At 38.6% G+C, this 17,222-nt stretch overlaps 1 protein-coding gene across 1 annotated transcript in view; it reads right to left on the bottom strand.

The window, feature by feature from the left end:
- Positions 1-17,222, bottom strand: part of SI (sucrase-isomaltase) — a 198,485-nt gene that overhangs the window by 37,314 nt on the left and 143,949 nt on the right. Inside the window, 17 exon segments of the mRNA XM_075068972.1 lie at positions 3,518-3,574; positions 3,684-3,768; positions 4,237-4,385; positions 4,898-5,014; positions 5,114-5,148; positions 6,226-6,359; positions 7,386-7,524; positions 8,192-8,221; positions 8,224-8,272; positions 10,181-10,222; positions 10,224-10,316; positions 12,495-12,557; positions 12,993-13,103; positions 13,241-13,369; positions 15,236-15,361; positions 15,468-15,580; positions 15,695-15,791. Coding sequence (XP_074925073.1) covers positions 3,518-3,574; positions 3,684-3,768; positions 4,237-4,385; positions 4,898-5,014; positions 5,114-5,148; positions 6,226-6,359; positions 7,386-7,524; positions 8,192-8,221; positions 8,224-8,272; positions 10,181-10,222; positions 10,224-10,316; positions 12,495-12,557; positions 12,993-13,103; positions 13,241-13,369; positions 15,236-15,361; positions 15,468-15,580; positions 15,695-15,791 — 1,569 coding nt within the window.

The following is a 17,222-nucleotide window of genomic DNA, read 5'->3' as shown; positions in this document are numbered from 1 at the left end:
TGTACAGTTCTGGGGTGCCACATTTTAAGATGTGGACAAACTGGAGGGAGTCCAGAGGAGAGCAACAAAAATGATAAAAGGTTTAGAAAAGCTGAACTATGAGGAAAGGTGAAAAAAACCCTCGGCTTATTTAATCTTGAAAAAAGATAATGGAGGGGAAGCCTGATAACAGTCTTCAAATATGTTAAAGGCTGTTATAAAGAGGACAATGATAAGTGTTCTCCACGCCCACTGAAAGTAGGACAAGAAGTAATGAGCTTAATCTACAGCAAGAGAGAGGTTGTTTAGATATTAGGAAAACAATTCTAATACAATTACTGGAATAGGCTTCCACAGGAGGCTGTGGAATCCGCATTTGTGGAGGTTTTTAAGAACAGGTCAGACAAACAGGTCAGGGATGGCTTAGGAAAATTTGGTCCTGCCTCAGCATGGAAGCCCGGACGGGATGACCTCTCATCCCTTCCAACCTTACATTTCTATGATATAATTAACATTCAGAAATGTTGCAATGAATGGCATGGATTACAATGGGAAACAGTTGAATGGGGAAAAAAGAATGATTGTAGATATGATTTTAAATAAACCTATTGAGTCTTGAAAAAATTTCATTGGGAGGTAAAAAAAGACTTTAAAAATGACAACATATATATAAATACACACCTGGTTTGTGGCAAATGTTGCCAAGAAATAATTACCATTTTCATATGTGTCTATAAAAGAAGAAAAAAATCAGTAGAATGAAATCTATTCTACTACCAAAAAAAGATAAAACAATATTAACGCATCTAAACTTTTACAAAACCAATACCTTTCCCAAATTTTTGTTTGCTATTTTAATTTTAAACATTACAATCAAAAGATCACATAACACTTGTTGCTGTTCACATATTTCTATAAATAACGTATTTCATTAGTGTTATGCAATTAGTGTACAAATTAGTTCCAAGGTTGAACTATAGTAGTTCAGCTGACAGACCTAGAATTCTGCACAAATTTTCAAAAGAAACTTATTTGTAGATATTTAAATAAGGAAATAATTACAACTAATTGCCCTTACAGATATTTGGCAATTAATTAGTTCAAATTAAATTAAAGGATCCTCCTGGTCCACTATGAAAAAGTCATGTACAAATATCAGAGAGATGGGTGGATCTCTCCGATATTTCCTTGCACTCACCTGCCTTAGGCTTCTGTGCAGGGCTGGGTACAAACTAGTCCTAGGTTTATAAACCAAATCTAAGCAACACACTCCTGGCCCTGAACCCCCATCTGTGAACAGTTGGTATCTCGGTAATGCGAAGAGTAGAAAGGAGCGTGGCTGGAGCACACTGTGTTCTCGGACCATTTGGGGGCAGCAAATAGCCTGGAGGCTGTTCCAACTGGTGCACATTAGCAACAGGCAAGAATCACCCTCTGGAAGGAGGGAGCAGAAAGCCACCTGTACTCCTATCTTCAGACACCTCTGAGGAGATGGCCCCTAATATTTCAAACATCTTAATTTAAAAATTTTAACTGTTTAAATCAGTTTGGTCCTGATTCTCTTTTACCTGTATGCTGTCACTTGCAGGAGTGGAGCCCGTCTTTGATACTATACCAAAAGTGATCACACTTACCAATGCTTACTCCATCATCCCAGTAAAGCTGACCTTGAGCGACCTCGTTATCATCCAAAGCAACAGTAAGTCCCATAGAGTTTTGTCGGCTACAAAAATAAAAAGGAAGCCAGAAAGCACATTCATTTTCCTCCTTTCATTGCAGTCACAGCTGTACAGATTGTGACAACCGGAAGATGACTTCTGGATTCCCTGACACACACTCACAGATATATACTCGATAGTCAGTGTCAATATTCTTTTCCATTACATCATCAGACTGAGCAGGTATTGTATACTTTAAAAGAAATAGCAATTTGATTCTTATTTAGGACTAATTCTTGTCAACTCCTGTTTATCTGAGTAATCTTATACACGTGAGTAAAGTCAGTGGGTTATTCATGAATATCAACGCTATTCATTCAAGAGATGTAAGATCATTGCCATAATTTCCAAGCTCAAAATTATGGGGAAAGACAAAAAAGAAAAAACAAAGTGGGAGCTCATGCAGCCTTTGTTCTGCATGCACATCTCCCTTATACATCAGTTGGGTTTACATGGTTGGAAGCATGGAAGCGCTAGGTGTGTCCTTTAAAAAGAAAAAGATACTAAAAAATACGGAAACATACAAATATGTTTTTCTTACACTATTATTGCTAATAAGGGTCCTACAGAGGATACAAATCTCATCCATTTCACTGAGGTCTCAAAAGCTGAGGAAATAAACCTCACTCACTTCCCAAGCTACAAATTAACAGATCAGTTTGAATTTCCATGTAGACAATTGTTAAGACTGGCTAGAATATTAGCATTGTTTTCAAAAATTACTGTAAAATTGTTTTAAAGGAAACACTCCAATTCATTTCTTTTACCTTTGATTGGTATTAAGACCAGGTTCTTGCCAGGGGATGATGTAACCGCCCCGGATATGAAGATTGATATGCTCAAGAGGTGCAGGCAATGTCTGGAATTGTTCCCTTACTTCAAGATCTTTTCCCTAGAAGAGAAGATTTTTTTTTGAGTCGGAAGGCATCAAAAATTGTGTTGAATGCAATTTTGCTTACAAATGTACAAGTAGTGATGCACATATACATAATTTTACACAATTAACTCACAGAAACATTAACTGAAATCCATAAAGATGGCCATTTCCAAATCCATCTGTGATGCAATATTAACAAACTCTGCTATAGTTTTAAGTAAATATTTGGTTCATGTGCTCCATCATAAGGAGTGCCATACTTTGGCTAAAAGTTGGTTTTGCTTTCTTTGGTTTTTTTGTTTGTTTGTATAACTTTTCTGGTGCTTCAACTGCAAAATATTCACACTTCAGGGATGACAATTCAGCCACAGGACAAAGAGAAGGTACGCTTTGTGTCTGATATATCAGGTGCATGAGCTAGCTGTTATCATGCAATGTGCTCATTGTGTGAATGCTAGTTAATTAGGCAAAGTAATGAAGAAACTCAAAATAAAATGATTTGCTAGCCAGGGAACACCAGACAGTCACTCCGAAACACCTCTGCTTCTCTGTATACTGGCATTTCCATATATTCAGCAGTTCCATTTTAAAATGGTGAAAGCGGAACTAGTTGCATGCCAAAACAAAACTTTTATTTGATGAATCACAGTTTTCTATTAAAAATGGCAACTATTGACAAATAATATTTGATCAGTCCTATCTGATCATTATTATTTGACCCTTTCCTAAGTTTTGGGTGCTCAATTAGAGTTTAGTATCTTTTAAAAATAACTGGACTATAATATTAGGGTCTGATCAGGCAAGCTGCTGAGTGCATTCTGAGAGGCATTGATGTCAATGGGAATAAAAGGTGCACAGCATCTCGAAGGAGGTGCTCAGCACCTTCGAGGATTCAATTCTTTAAAAAGATCTGTTGTACAGAGAACACTCTTAAGTTGCTTACCGTGTAATAATCATACCAGCGTGCACTGGGTATATAAGCATTCACTTCTGTAGCTCCCTGAAATGTGAAAGCACACTTATAATAAGAATTAAAATTTAAATCAATTTTACATACACTTCCTTTTAAATGTTCATTCCATAAAGAACATAAATCTTGAAATGCTTACTTCATCTAACACAGGGCTAATCAGCAGTGCTGGGCCCCACAAAAACTGTTTGTATATATCCCACGTATTTTTGTCTTCCACAAACCTAAAAGAATGAAAACATTGTCAATCATGGCTTAATCTTTTCAATCTTACTTTTAATTCTGGGCACACACTCAGGTTAATGCCACCAATCAATTCCACTTGCCAGGAGGCCCCCATACAGAAGTGAAACACCATCATTTTTCTATGTGGTTAAAGTTACTGACGTGCCATTGAAAGAGCACCATTAGCTGGATAAGCTCCCTTTTTTCAGCTCATGCCACCTAGATTGCACTTCCCTACAGGAAGGGACAGATTGCCTGCTTTTGTATCCCCGATTAGTCAGAGGTGGGGAAGGGCCAGTCAGAACAGAGAAGGACAAAGGACTATGGGAAGGGGTATACCCATAGTCTCATATAGGTCATAGGGAAAAAGCATAGGTGAGGTTTATGACTGGGCAAAGACCGAACTCCTGCTTCATAACAATTCAGTTACTGTGTATCAATGTTGCTGTCAAACACTTAATACTTACTCGAAAAGCAGAGGACGTGTTACAGTGCTACCAAGAACATGGGCTTCATGCATTAAAGTGTAGAGATAAGGTAACAGCGTGTATCTTGTATTGAGTATATCTCTGGAAATATTTTCAAACTTTTCATCAAAGGAAACAGGATCTTGCCTCTAAAAATACAGATAAAACAGGGTTACTATTTGTATTGGAAAATCTCACTTGTATCCAATGGGAAATGCATGTGGGCATCCAATAGAAGAATTTGGCTTTATTGACCAAAATTCAAACAAAAAGTTTTAGGCAATTAGAAACCGGCACATTTAGAGAACTCCAATAAACTGAAAGTAAAGCATGCATCTTTGTGGGTCCAAATCAAGTCCAAATAAAGCTGGTTGTAGCTGAAGTCTGCTCTGCTGGCTTCCCGGGAAGTGAAGTCCGCTCCCTTCCAGACAGCCAAACGGCAGGCATGATACTGTGGTAATGGACACTGTATTTTAGGTTCTGATCCAAGCCCCAATGAAGTCAATGGGATTGTTTCCATTGATTTCCATGGATGCTCAATCAGGACCTACTTTAGGGTTCTCGTTATTACGGAGCACTACCTTGGGAAGGAACTGCAGCTAATGCTATTGGAAATGACTAATCTCAGTGTCATGTAATTTACAGAGAACCGTCAACTCACCTGAGTTCCTATCACATTATGATTTCTAGAATAGGTGTAAAATGATCCAAGCTGCATCCACCGGGCACACATTTCATATGTTGTATCATTGAAGAAGCCACAGATATCGGCTCCAATCTAAAAGCATTTAAAAGGTAATTCGATCTGAATACTGTAGATTACTAGAATGGTATAAAAACCTTTAGAATAGGAATTTAAACTAATAACTTAACTTACATAGGAAATTCCAAAGAGGCCAAACTCCATTATACCTGCCAAAAAATCCAAAAAATAAAAAAGACAAACTTTTCACTTGCATCTTTCTCTGTTAGGCCAAATGAGGAGGGATTCTTAGCAGGGGAAGTGGGATTCACTACAGACAAGGATACTGCCTTGGTCCCACTTTCCCATGATACAAAATGGTAAAATGGCACAATTCCACTTTCTTGATGTGATATCATCCAAACTTACACTATCACTGAGAGTTGCTTTTCTTGGTAGTTTGCACGACAACCCAACATAAACCTCAGCCTAAGCCCTTATAGCTTGAATGGTTCTCGGGTTTCCCTATAGGTCTTATCCTTCTTTGCTTCTAGATCCATACACCTGAGAAAGCTCCACAGATTGGAGTTTACACTCTGACACTGAAGCTAATCAGACACTTAATACAACCTTACAGTCATTCAGCAAAAATACCGTTGCCTCTTTATGCATGGTTCAATCACCCAGTGTCTGGATGACTCAATTAAAAGAGTTCTGCATCCCCATTCAAGCTCCAAGGATTTGTCCCTCTCTTACTGAAACCCTCTCATCTCCCAGTACAAAACCACCTAGCAATTTTCACATGTCCAGTTAGCATCTGGAGACTAGCCAGTGTCCCACTGGTTATGTAGTGGTTTTCCAAATGATGATTTTCTACTATACGGCAGAGAACCGGGTGCTGTATGTCACAGGAAATGTGATTTCCTGTAGATCTGTGGTAAGCTCATGCAGTTGATCTTAATTAATCACCTCTCTGAATGCCCTTTGATCTTTTGGTCATGCTAATTTGGAGATTCTTGATAGTTCAGCTCCTTACGTTGTACCTTCGTTAGTGTGTTTTTAAATATGTGTAGCATTAACTTCACATGTTTAAAGGTTGCATCAGTGCGGAGAGATGTTCTACACTGGGCAATCCTAAGAAGTTCATTCAGGCTTCAGGGCTACTCCCTATACTGAAAATAGTGATAACATCAGAAATAGCTCTCAAAACAAAATTAACTCCTAGTGCAGTCATTGTGCTTCAGCAGACTATTTTCCTTTGTGATGGTTTAAAGCTTGAGGGCATTAAAATAAGTTACTCCTCCTACCAATAATAGACTTTTCAAGCTGGTCCCATCTTGCATAGTTATCACCAAGCCAGTGACCTGTCCATCGTCCACTAGAGGGATATGTTGATCGGGTGATAACAATTCCACGTTCCCCTGTGGCATTGCGTACAGCGCTAATATCAAAAATACAAACATAAGCACATTAGATGTGGCAACCATAGGAAAAAAAAATCCCTTCTATAAAATACCTAATTAGGAGACATCATATGGAGAGACCACATTTCTATGGAAAATGTAATTCTTAGCTTCTGAGGCCCTGACCTATAACCTTGTATGCACATGCTTAACTTTACTGCGCATGGACTTAAAAGAATTAGTCACATGAGAAAAGTTACTTATGTGCATAAATGTTTACAGGATGAGGACCTAAATCAGAACTACTTGCCAGTGGGGAGAAAGTTGGGGCTGCTGCCTCTACAGCCAGCATCAGAGTTCTCCAGAACAAACCTGTGAAGTGCTCATCCCTTCTCAGGGAGCACAAGGATACAGATTGTCCTGGGACTGAGTACAAAAAGAGGTATAATTTCTTGCATTCCCACATCTTGCACATTCTCGCCCTTAATATTTTTCACACTATATTAATATTTGATAAATCTTATATTGTTGTTATATGAAATGAAATGAAAAGAAATGATAACAGCGCTAATCACTTGCACTTCTGTAGCCTTTTTTCTATCTGAGGTTCTCAAAGAGCTTTGCAAGTTAGAGTTATACAAACGTCAAAAGTTTCCTATTTTGGTATGAATTAGATCAATTCTCTCTTCCAAGAACACAAACAGGAGAGGCAATTTAATTATTACAGACCTGTTATATCATTGACCTGCAAAAAGTAACTCAGTGGTCACCCTTTACTCTGGTAAAGCAAGTTGTATTTGCCGGGACCACATTTCAGATGTCCAAGGTAGCGATATTAGAAAATGGCAACCCGTTCTTTGGACCTGATCCAAAGCCCATTGAAGTTCACAAACTATTAATGATCGAATTGCAGATTATCGAGGGTGAGGCTCAATTATCTCACTGAAGCTACTTCCATTGATAGCAATGGAAATTACTCAGGGTTTACATCTCAGTAATTGAGGCCACAATCTGGCTACAAAGACACTAGCCTTTTTGAGAAGAAAAAGGTGAAAATGACTTACAAGTAGGTCGGTTGTGCCTGTGACCATCCATACAGACTATGTACATCATAGTGCCTGACAGGGGTCCCATCTGGCAGGAACTGTTGACTTTCCATGCACAAGGTCACGAGATCCAGCCCTTTTTCCTTTTCTGCCAAAGCTAATGAGAGGAGATTGAAAAGTCAAACCATTAAACATAGCGCCAAAAGAAACCAGGTAAGTCACTCACCCTTTAAACCTCCATTTTTCCTTACTACTGCACCTCTTTCAACTGCCTGTGTCCTGATGATTTTGGCAAGAACATTTAGGGCCATGAGTTCCCAGCAACTTGCAACAGTAGCATCCTCAAGTAGAATGATGGCATGATGTATCCCTTGATGTATCACTCGATTTTTTGAGAATTTGTCTCCAAATACTATCAATGTCCACACTCTGTATACTAATCATGGCCACAATATTATTACAATCTGGATAGGAGCATTACGGACTATATTGTCCTACCTACAAAAGTGCTATTTTAGTATGTGGAATCAGGACCTTAGATTTTTAACTACAGCCCAAAGTATATCACGGAGTAATCTTAAATAAAAGATTATTGTTGATGTTACAACCCTTTCCTTGCAGCATGGATTTTAATAGAAAAATATAAAGTAATGCTTAATATTTTATGCAAGGTTGGACCAAATAAACGTTCTTATTTTGCCCCACAGAGAATAATTAATAATGAAGGATCTAGTTTACAAAGCTTTTCTCTGGGTGACACAGGGTATGATTTCATAACAATCTGTGTGATAATAAGAATGCAAAGTACAGATAAGATTCCTTACGTGGCATATAAGGTGGATTGTTTAGAAGTGTTCTCTGCAGCCATCAATCTCCATTAATAAAGCTCGCTGTTCATTCATGTCCTGTTTTTTTAAAAAAAAAAAAGAACACAAATATTCAGTAACTTGCCCCTGAACCAATGCACTCAGATAGTCAATGAACTAAAGTTCCTAATTGCCTGTTTGAATTCTAAGGAAAAATATGCCATCTACTTGTAAAGAGGGAGCAATATAACACAAATTGAATACAAAATGGAAAATTCATCAGAACCCTCTGCTGACAAATGCTGTGCTGTACAAATGTTTTTTCATTTCCTCATAGCTGTTGGCCTCCCGAGCTCTGACTGATTAATTAGGGTGCTCCCCAAAACTTGCATTTTATTTCCAAAACTAAAGGCCCCTGTTTCTCAGGCTCCCTGGCTGAGAAGCTATGGACGTGGCTGTATAGCTCTCTATGGAGTACATCTGTGTCATTTCTGAATCAGCATGGGGAAGAGAGGAAATCACTACACACGGCAGAGGGGTGCACTCTTCAGCCTAAGCTGCTTGTGTTTCATGTTTCTCACACATCTCGAATTCTATTATCCATATGCACGCTGAGTACCACCATATGCCCATTGAAATGTCCCCACAGATCACTGCAATCTGAACTCTGTGCTTGTCTTCACCAGTCAAGCATTTTACTATTCAACAGGCTCCACTTTGCATATGTTACTCGAGCGATCCAAAATGCTATCCCTTAATTTGTTTTATATTAACCCAAAAGGAAGACATTTGTGCTGTATTCAGAAACACAGACTAGAACAATAATAGATTTTTTTCAATGCTTGTCAAAGTACAGTATCATGATATTGATGGTGTTTATCCGAATTGGCATATCATTATTGTACTGTATTAATAAGCTCAGAAATCTCTGTCTTGACATTTTTCTTTAGGAGATGGATACAGAGTAACATTTTCTGTAAATGGAAGCCATGCATATTGCAATCTCTTGAAGCTGAGAGTCTCAAAGTAGTCTAGGGAATTTAGATTTATCTTCTAATAACACTAGCATGTGTCATAATCCGCTAGACTACTTTGAAACTCAACCCAAATATTTCATATATCAGCCATTGGATAAAACATAATGCAGGAACACAGATTTTCTTAGAAGAAGGTTTTTCCCTTACGGTAATAATACATTAACCCAGTTATTTTACACTGAATGGCAACAATTATTTAGAAAGCAAGGTGATCTTTTGCAGTGATTTTGGGAGGAGTTGTTAGGAGAACATTATTTGTCAAAACAATGTTGACTGATATGGCACATTTGGTGTATGTGAATATACATTGTACACTCATCACATCTGAAGATATTCCATCAATTGTCTATGTGGTCTACATCATTGCATTTTAGGCAATTTCATAATCTGAAATTTAACTTTTCCACAGGGACGAACGTGCACTGATAGTGATGGGACGAAGCTTACACAGTGCCCAACTAAACAGTAACTCACTGAAGTCAAATTGTTTTAATCCCAACTGTTTTGAGCACTAAATTGACTCACAAAGATTACACAATGGGGAAATACCTTTGGTAGGGGCAAGGCATTAGATTACTTTGCTAGAACTAGTGCTCTGATTTCCCTTCCTGCTAACTTGTGTTTCATCCACAGTTGTTTACACTGGCTCACCACAAAGTCAGAATCCCGATCCTTGAACTCCCACAGAAAGCAGAATGTATGTGGCGTCAGGCACCAGAGTCCCCAAACAAACAGCATTAAACACATACATCATGTTTTGAAGTTATTGGTGAGGCTAACCTCAGGTTTCCTCATTGTGGGCTCAGCCATTGAGATGAAGAGGCAGTCAACATGGTATTAAAGATAATGAACTTACTTGGTAGCATAAAAGTTGCTGAAACCTTCTTAGAGAATAGTAAGAATGTTGAGAAACCAGTAAACAAATGTCCTACAAGGTGTATTACTAAACAAAGAGAAGGCAGGCACTTACAGTCCACAGGCCATCAAATTTTACACTCTTCGCTGGATCATTTTGGATTAGTGTGGAATTCTACTATTTCTCTTTGCCACCACTGTGCTGTAGAATTGCGGAAGAAATCTGGGAAGCTGCATATAGCTCTGTACAGCTAAAACAGTAACAGACAATATATGAAGAGAGACACAGGTTTGGATATTAATGTATTCAACTGCTTTTACAACAACAAATTAAAACTGGCAAATTAAACCACTAGGCAAAGATTGTAATTAAACTACAGAAATCTATTGCTCAAGAAAAATGTGAACGCTACAGCAAAAAAGTAGGAAACTCAATCCTCAAAAGAGACAGTAAAAGCACCAAAAGATATTGGCCAACTTAGAAGTGTTAACTGTTAAAGGCATCCTTTAAAATTCAGAAGTCAAATTCAAGTGAGAAAACAGTAAGAGAGAACAACATCTGGCAAGTTATTATGAGATATCATAAGGCAAACCAAGAAAGAATTTGAGAAGCAACTTGTTCAAGACATAAAAACTAAGAGTAAGATTTTTTAATGTACATCAGAGGCACGGAAGCCTTGACATTCAGGCAGTGGTGGTGCATTGATGACCAAAGGTGTTAAGGAATCACTCAAGGAAGACAGGCCGTTGCAGAGAAACTAATGAACTATTTGCATCAGTTTTCACTGCAGAGGAGGTGGGGAGATGCCCACAATAAAACTATTCTTTTGGGGCAATAAATCTGAATAAAAGATAATTGGGGGGAGGGAAGAGTCTTGTAAAAGTAAACCATGCCTCACCATTCCCTAAGAATTCTTAAAGGGGCTCAACAAGGATATGGATAATGGAGATCCAGTCAATATAGTGACTTGGATTTTCAGAAAGCCTTTGACAAGGTCCCTTCCCCAAAGGCTTTTAAGCAAACTAAATAGTCATGGGATAAGAGAGAAGGTTGTCTCATGGACCAATAACTGATTGGTTTAGATAGATCAGCAGTCTGACCCACCATGCCAGGCCCTATGTTCTTAAGTCATGTCAGCATGACTCTTAAGAAGAGGATGAACCATTCACTTCTCAAAGGATTCAATTCTTAATAATATAGTACTGACTTGTAAACCAGTACTACACATAACTATCACAAAAAAGGCAGATGTAGAAAGCCCGAGACACTCTCAGGGCCTGATTCCATATATTGGCTTCAGGGGAATTTGATGTTGCTCAAAAACTCATGTTTCTTGCTGGTGCCTGGCCACACTAGTAGGCCAGGTCTGAACAGCTTGTATCTGAGGCATTGCTATAGGTAATAGGAACAGAAGTTGAAATGCTGTCTCATTGGCTATGTGTTCACTGGAGAAGAAGGTACAATTTCCAGCTTGGGTAGACTGAACAGTAGCAGCTCTGATTGAGCTAGTGTCATAAAAATAGAAGCAGAGCTACCACGGTGAAAGCCGCAGAAGTGCCTAGCAGATCAGAGTATGATCCCTTCTGTGACCCTCTAGGGATGTACATAGGCTGCTCGCTCCTCCAGTGCTTGTGCTGATGTGGCTACACTTCAATTTTAGTCTATGTGTCATTTCCAGATTAAGTACATCTCCTAGCTCTAGCGCAGACATATTCTAAGCCATTGGTTTTAATGGAGCCAGATTTTACCCTATGTTTCCATAGGATTTTATCCAGCATTAGTACAATTGGGGAACCAAAATCTAAATGAATGGAGTGCGAGGAACACTTGGGATTACCTCATATGAATGGCTGGGGCGTTTAATAGTCAACAGTGTGTGAATTATTAGTAATAGTATTCGTTGACAATCCTACGGATGTTCAACGCTCACAGTTTTGTAAGATTTCATTATCCAACTCTTTTTTTATTATACGAAGTGTAGGTGTAGAATGATTAGTTTATAAAATACATTTCATAACTACTGTTTATTATTTACAGTTTGTTTTACAGCCTTACAGACCAACTGGGAACATGGTTTTATCAGTAGATAGAGTGCTAGACAGTCCCTGCCCTGAAGATCTTACAGTTTAAGTCCATAAGACAAAGCGTGGGAGGATAAGGATATAACAAAAAGCAAAGGACTTTTGGAAATATTATATTAGTTCCATGATTTTTCCCCCTATTAAAAAAAAAATCTGTGGTGTGTGGGGACGTGCTAAAGGGATTAGCGAATTGGAAAACCAAATAAAGGGAGATCATTCACAGAAGGGAAGGAGAGAAGAGGACAGGGGAAGGAAGGAAGGAAGAAAAGTAGAGTAGGCTGAGGTGGAGAGGCTGTGAGAGAGAGGGGGCTGAAGGGAAGATTAGTGGAAGAGTTCAGCGTACATACCTTGATCTGTGTTTCTAAATCTGCAGACTCATTAACTACTACATTAGGATAATCTGGCCAAACCTAAAGAGAACGGAGGGAAGAAAAGAAATTAAGCTACACTGAATTGATTTTTATGTAGTTCGCAAGACTACTACAGCTTTTAAAATATACTCTTTGTAGGTCACAGTGTACTCTCAACTGTAAAGAAAATATTACATGTTTTGCAGTGTATGTACTTTTAGCACTGTACAAAATAAATTCCTTCTAGGCACATTCACACCCCTCCCCAAGAAAAGATATACAGCTGAATATCATTGTTATAGTGATCACACTACAGTCTAAACCATCTCACTATTACCTCTCCCAGAGGTACCACAGACACACTAAACAAGACGGGTGAACGGGCAAAGCCATAAGAAAGTCCTCAATTAAAAGAAAATACAATTTATTCAGAACAGTCATTTTTGCCTTTGAAATCCACTCCTCATTTTTCAACTATAGTTCTCACAACAGTACCTTTGCCCAGACAATCTCAGTGCTGTTAGGCCACTTGATGAAGACATCATCCTGCACACCTCTTGTGAATGGTGGATAAGCATTTGTCTCATTGCCAGAGATAGGTGGATCCTAAAATACAGAGACAATCCAGTTTTTACAGTTATTTTAAGAAAGCAAATATGTACATTATTTAATTAATGAAGTAAATTCTGGTATTTCACTATCTAGAGGTATACTAAGTGAGAAAAAAGTACCAAAGTACTGACCAGAATAGCGACGAATCTCATTCCTTCTTCTTTTATTCGATTAATCAGAGCAGGAAGTCCTGCAAAGTTTGGGCTGAGAGTAAAGTCTAACTTCCGCTCCATGTAATCAATGTCTGTATACTGTACATCCTGCAATAAGTGAAAAGAAGACAAAAAACCTTAGAAATTATTTGAGAAGTCAAAGACGTAATTAACTTTAAAACAGTCTGATTCAGACTGGATTAGCTTCAGAATGTTCATATGCTATCATCTGGGGTTCTTATTTTTTATGAATTAGTTTCCTGACGTGAAAAGAGAAAGTGCTGGCTTTAACAAAGTAAAAGGGCAAAATCCTGTATTTTGAAGCAAAGACATTGGGCTAGATTCATCAATATGTTCTATATATTCATCCATACTATACATTTAGTGGATTTGCACCACGAAGAAGTTGCTCAAAATATTTAGAGAGAGGTACAATTTAAGATTTGAAGGAAGCACCGTTTTCTGTGTACATATTTTTACAATGTTCTTATATAGCAGCTAATAAAGTTAAGTAAAGAGATATAAATTGCAGCTCTGTATCATGCAGGGAGAATGCCATGAAAACAGAATGGTATGGTGCAACAGTAACATTGTGACATGGTGGAAAAATTGTATGGTCTTTAACTTAAGCAGTAGTTTATGCTGTTAATTCCTGAGATCAAGAATTCAATCTTGATTGATCTTGGGGGGGAGGATAGCTTAGTGGTTTGAGCACTGGCCTTCTAACCCAGGGTTGTGAGCCCAGTCCTTGAGGGACCACTTAGGGATCTGAGGCAAAAATCAGTACTTGGCTCTGCTAGTGAAGGCAGGGGGTTGGACTCGATGACCTTTCAAGGTCTCTTCCAGTTCTAGGAGGTAAGTATATCTCCAGTTATAAAACATTATATAATCCTGTAAATATACTGACAGGGTTGTTGTTACAGGTCAGGGGTATACATAAATGGAGATGAACTGCTGTAGCCCTCTGACATCTGGGATAAACTTCCCTGCCCCAGAAGAAGTGTATAAACCACGCTAACATCAGTAGCTATTTATCTGACTATAGGCCTTGTCTGCTCTTGGACAATATGATGTGTTCTTAACTCAAGTTTATCTAATTCAAGTTAACTAATACTAGATAAACTCATAGTGAAGACAGGGCAGTTTGTAGTTTCCACACGATAGGTGGAAGTAAACCACTAGCCACCAAAAGAGTGTAAATGGAGTCAAGAACACACAATGTGTTTTTTTAAAAAGATGCATCGTCTTGTGATCACATATAGAGGGTTATGAGTTTGCTACCCTCTCTACGATAATGTGCTTGGTCCTTTAATTCAAAAAGTAGAGGCTCGTGCTTTTAGATCTAGAGATGTGGTTCCATCCTTGCAGACTACTTGAAAAAGGTATCATTACAAATGGTGGCCCGTACCGGGATATGACCTACTGTGGACTTCATCCAACTTCTGCTCTTACACAAAACCTTAACAGTAATCTAGCAATGTTAAGGAAGACGAATTTTCCAAATTAACGTACTCTGTGACAGCCAGATGCATGGATACAAGGAATATGAGGCTACTATTAAGGTTCTGCATGAGGACAAAATAGGGATAAAGTTAGAGAATGTGTTGCTCTTCAGCATCTGTAGGAGATGGAAGCGAATGCCTTTTGGTATGTTGGACAATCTTATCAACACTGCAGGTGATGCGAAGGTGACAAGAATGATGCAGACTTTTCCCTTAACTTCTTTCATTCTTTCCAGGTTGAGTAGCAAGAGTTGGTCCTCAGAGGACTAAAGTTTGTTTTGGTTTGGTGTGTAATGATAAATATCATCTGTGAAGAGGCTATAAAAGGGCTTAAAGCATACAAAGAATACCGTTTCAGTACAGTATGTGGTTTCATTTCTATCAATTATTTCTCATTTCTTTTTCCCTAGAGAACAAATCTGTGATTAGAGAATTCAAATAACATCACTAATTATAACTCCAAACAACATACATAAGGTATCCGAGCTGCCTTCATTGCCTCATAGAGGTCAGAGACTTCAGTGTCATTTTTGTATCCATAACGGCATAACTGGAATCCCAAAGACCAGTATGGTGGCATGACCGGTCGTCCAATCAGCTAACAACAATAAAAGACGGGGAAGAAAACATTTAATCATGGTAATATGGAAAACACAGGACAAAAATAAAATTGATTGTATAACTTTCAACATAATTAATCCTACTGCAGTGTATTCCTGAACAACCAACTCCGGCGTTGGGCCCAACACCATGTAAAAGTCCAGAATTCCTCCAATAGTGCGATACGTCAGAGCAGGGGTTGGCTGGAATGTGACATCTGCAAATGCAGAGCATACATTCAGGAACCAAGTAGTTGAATAAAACCATTTTTATGAGAAAGTGCACAATAGAGAAAACTATTTCTGAAAGGTTCTTTTTTTTTTTTCCTTACCCATTGCATTACTGGTAAGCAAGAGGACTCCATGAGCATTTCCATCATTTTCCAGGCCCATGTAAAAGGGATGAAAACCATAGGAATTCAGTTTGTACTGCAAAAACAAGAAAAAGAAGTTATGGTTTCACTTTGGAGGTGAACATATTTGTAAACATTCTACTGGCAAGTAACTAGTCTAATATTCCTAAATGATTACTGATAAATCCCACTATCCTAAAAATAACTGTCCCACCATTTTCATCTTTTAGGCACTTTTCTTGTATTGTACTGATACATTCAACTGGCCTTTTCACATTTTTTTTTTAACAAAAAGTTCTCAAGGTGTGATTGTAAAGGTCACGAGAGTACAGCTATGTAAATAGAAGACAGCAAGGTATTTAATGACTAGACTGATGAAGCAGCATCTAAAGGAGAGAATCATGTAACAGTCTATAAAGTGATCCACCCATGTATTTTCCTATCACACATGTTTAACAATGACAGCTCAGCACTTTACAACTAGAAAACCAATGATTATGGAGCACTCATTTTAAAAGGTCAAGTCATGTAGTTTGCTATCCACTGAACTTTCATCTCAGTAGTTTCACAGAATTCCTTCTCCATACTGTGGCTTGCTGGAATACTTGTTGTGATTGCTCCCATTGCAATGTGATGTGTGTAACATTAACGTACAGTTCTCATTACTGAACCACTTTTCATAAAAACACAAGTCAGGGTGAGTCAGTGATCAGTCTTAAGTCCTTTTACATATGTGTATATATAGAAGTTACTATTTGCATTTGAGGCCCCAGACAGACCCACTTCCTTCTCTTTCTGTTGGCAGGCAGAAGCTCTACCTGGGAATACTTCTACATCTTCTCAGTAGTGTGACAAGCTTCGGCAGCAGCCCCAGACTATGAACTTGGAAGAGTGGACATTTTTTGTACCCTCTTAAGCAAGAAAAGATCACCCAGGATTATGTCGAAGTCCTCCAGCATTTAGTCACATTTATAGGAGCAGCCTGAAAATGATAGGAGGCTGGTTCCATCCGAGCTAATGCCTGGCCTGCTCACAGAGAGAAGTGACAATTGCATTCTCCTTGCTCCCTGCTTATTGCTGCTGACGTCCTGGTGCCTCAAGTTGGCCCGCGTAGTGGGGGGATGTTGGGCTTGCATGATCTGGTACTAACCCGTCTCACTCTTGGATGTGGAACCATTGTGCTTATGTTCCTCGCCATTTCTGCCCCAACTTCACCTGCGGGGGTTGATGTGTGATTTCAGAATTGCTGGGCACTCTTCCGTAATTCCCATTAAAGTCAACGAGAGCTCTCAGCATCCAGCATCGCAGGAAACCTGGCCAATGTATATTTTAACTATGTGTGTGAAAGTGATTGTCTATGAATTGCTCTCCCTTTCCCTGTCCTCTTTACACTAGCCACATTTGCTAAGTGGATAAAACTGCTGCCAAGACATGTCTCTATGGAATATTAAAACCACAGTATTTCAGGCTAGAAGTGGATTTCACAAAGCGGCCTTCCACAAAATCA

This window comes from Chelonoidis abingdonii, chromosome 8 (assembly GCF_003597395.2).
Source record: "Chelonoidis abingdonii isolate Lonesome George chromosome 8, CheloAbing_2.0, whole genome shotgun sequence".
Lineage (NCBI taxonomy): Eukaryota > Metazoa > Chordata > Testudines > Testudinidae > Chelonoidis > Chelonoidis abingdonii.
Note: the sequence above shows the minus strand (reverse complement) of the source record. Positions and strands in the feature narration are given on the sequence as shown.